Source organism: Branchiostoma floridae, chromosome 1 (genome assembly GCF_000003815.2).
Source record: "Branchiostoma floridae strain S238N-H82 chromosome 1, Bfl_VNyyK, whole genome shotgun sequence".
Lineage (NCBI taxonomy): Eukaryota > Metazoa > Chordata > Leptocardii > Amphioxiformes > Branchiostomatidae > Branchiostoma > Branchiostoma floridae.
Window position 1 is genome coordinate 16,620,056 of NC_049979.1, and position 2,903 is coordinate 16,622,958.

At 40.4% G+C, this 2,903-nt stretch overlaps 1 protein-coding gene across 1 annotated transcript; it reads left to right on the forward strand.

The window, feature by feature from the left end:
• The first annotated feature begins 6 nt into the window (after positions 1-6).
• LOC118422828 (probable serine/threonine-protein kinase nek3) lies at positions 7-2,848 on the forward strand. Its single transcript, XM_035830609.1, has 4 exons — positions 7-208; positions 415-652; positions 803-1,021; positions 1,193-2,848. The coding sequence occupies exons 2-4, from the start codon at positions 536-538 to the stop codon at positions 1,406-1,408; spliced, it is 552 nt and encodes a 183-aa protein (XP_035686502.1). The 5' UTR covers positions 7-208; positions 415-535; the 3' UTR covers positions 1,409-2,848.
• The last annotated feature ends 55 nt before the right edge of the window (positions 2,849-2,903 follow it).

Below are 2,903 nucleotides of genomic sequence, written 5' to 3' on the forward strand. Positions count from 1 at the left end.
AACTGGCCCTGTTTGACCTGGAGGAGCTCAATCTGCTGGATCCATGCCGTGTGGAATGTGATGGTCCGACCGCTGAGCTCCAAGGCGCCAACACGTCCTTGAAGAAGGGGAAAGTGACGAAAACTGACGGGACAAGAATAGACGCAACTATCAAGTCATACAGGAACAAGATAGACGACACAACCGTCGGGGACTTTACCACCGGCAGGTGTGTTGAAATAGTTTAATAGATGAATATACATTCGGCAGAAACAATGTCCTTTTCAATTCTTATCAGAAATGCCACCGAGACAATCACTGCAATGTAACATCTTCGGATAACGTACATGGTGTAATTCCGATTGGAATAAGGTTTGTAGTCAATTATCGGAAAAAATGTGTGTGACCTTTGTCAATGTCGTTCATTTCCAACAGGAAGTTGAATCACGACAACATCCTCCGTTTTTTCGGTGTCTGCTTCACGGCAGAAATACCACAACTAGTCCTACAAGCAGCCGATGGTTCTCTGCGGGACCATCTTCAGAAGTTTACCCATATGTTGCCCAAGTTCGGACAGAACATTCTGCCAGCCATGAGGGGCGTCTGTGCCGGGCTCCAGTATCTGCACAGCAAACAACTCGTCAGTTTCGTCTTGTCGCAAGATACTGTCCTGGTACGCTTTGGGCTTTGCACAAAAATACAGCTCTTTCTATAACGCCACAAGCAATGATTAACACAGTTTTTTTCTAAGTGGAAAATAGTTCTTTTTCATGTCATGATCTTTAAAAAAACTAACGTCTTAAATTTCTCTTTCTGGTTAAAGGTTGTAGAGGGTGAAAAGAACAGCGGAGAAGACAGGTTCAAACTGGCGCACGTGGGCGAGCCGCGGCTACTTCACCTGTCCCCGGATGACTCCAGCGGTCCAGCAGGGCAGTACGTCTACTTACCTCCGGAAGTGCTGCGTGGAGATGTGGTTTATGACAGCCGCTCTGACATGTACGCACTGGGCCTGATGATGTGGGAGGTGTGGTGTGAGCAGAAGGTAAGAAAACAGATACAGTGCTGCATGTAGTCTTTGAGGGAGGAGATGAGGCATTCAGATATTGATATCATGGATGATAAAAACTGTATATAATTCCTTGCGATATACAAAATACGCCCCTTAACTTATATAAACACTGACACTGATGATTATCTATTCCTGTTTTGGCAGGTATTTGGTGACGCGGCAGAGACCGTCACTCTGCAGTCCTTTATCGACACCAACCTGCAGCTGGAGACGTCCCAGCACCACAAACACACCACTGTTGAAGATGGAGCAGGGGAAACATGGCGGACCGTCATGCAAGGATGTCTGCTACCACCTGACAATCGTACCCTGACCCCCTCTGACGCCATAAAAAAGCTCGAGGACATAAACTGGCGCTAGTTGTGATCATTGATAGCAGGAGATGACGTTTTACACTCGTAATTTACAAATATGCTCCATTAATGCAGTCTTGAAAAGATATAGACTGATAGGCTTTATTCCTTGTTGCTCCATTTGTTATCACATTTTATGTTGAATCTGATTTTTATAGAATATTGTGATATTATGTATGTGAAGAACACAGCAAATCAAATAAGTTCCTCGAACCTTGACCACAAACACAATGGTTAAAGCACGGAGATGTATAAATGGCGATAAACATAATATTCATGATTTTGATAAATGGTCACAACACTACACAGTTTGTCAATTCTACATTCAGTGATATATACATGTATCTCCCATGATGAGGTCATATAAAAATGTTTCTTGTGGTTAACGAGTGCTGGCAGATTTTCCTATATGCTTTCTTTCATTGACAAGTAGATCAGTATTCAAGGAGCCTGTAGTAGTTTTATCCAATTAAAAGTATGCATCCAGAACAATACAATAGGTTTAAACTGGCACATGTAGGCGCCAGTTCATGTGAATTTAGTTGTTTATCTTACATTGTGTGTGGTTGCAAGGGTGTTCATTTGAGAACAAATCTGTGTAGAAATAATCTCCTATTTGAACTATTTGAGTCTGCTCCTAACAACCTAACTTTTCAAATTTTCTCCACAGATGTAAGAGGCATAAATACACAAGGACCTGCTCAGATTGTATATATCATGATACATTTCTTTAATTCCTCATCATTTATAGAATAGTCTGTAAAGATAACATACAGCTATCAAGGTCTATATAACAGACCATGTGTTCATGAAGAAAACTATAGATGACTTTTGGTTAGTTACATCTAGTTGCTGTTCCAGGTCTATTGATGTAACCTGTAATCTTGAAGTGGCCTTCAAGCCTTGTTACATGATAACCCTTCAGTGCAAAAAAACTACCTGCAAGCTCAACTCCATCACAATACTTACACATGTATGATTTGAAATGGATCGGAAATTATCTTTTTGGTAATTTGGGATAAGCAAGTTGTATTAAGTGCTTTCCATACTTTAACAAACCTGTATATGTTGTGAATCTGCTCATATATCACATATACAGTAATATGTTCAAATATTTGCTTTTATAATTAATTGGAACGACTCCAAAGATCGGGGTAGACAACACATATGCATGAAGATTATACACTGTAGCTTATACCTTCCACATATTTTCCTTCATACAATTGCTGTGTATGCCAGTATCCAATTGTACATGTATGTGTGGCCTTATATGCACATGTACATCTGTAGCATTGATTATAATTTCTATACAGCTACTACAAAGCTAGTATCAGCATTTCGTGTAAAAGCATCAGTGAGTAGTGCCAAGTTGAAGCTGTACAACAATTGTCTTGACTTGAAAGTCATCAGTGTTGGTAAAGTCATTCTGGATCAGATTCAACTGTAACTTCGACACTATTCAGTACATAATATCTCGACCTGTCTCCTACATCGATGTAGTG

Excerpts from the sequence above, each read along its gene's own strand:
- LOC118422828 (XM_035830609.1), top strand. The coding sequence starts at position 536 with ATGTTGCCCAAGTTCGGACAGAACATTCTGCCAGCCATGAGGGGCGTC. Across the intron at positions 653-802 it reads TGTCGCAAGATACTGTCCTG|GTTGTAGAGGGTGAAAAGAA; the intron begins GTACGCTTTGGG and ends TTCTGGTTAAAG. Across the intron at positions 1,022-1,192 it reads AGGTGTGGTGTGAGCAGAAG|GTATTTGGTGACGCGGCAGA; the intron begins GTAAGAAAACAG and ends CTGTTTTGGCAG.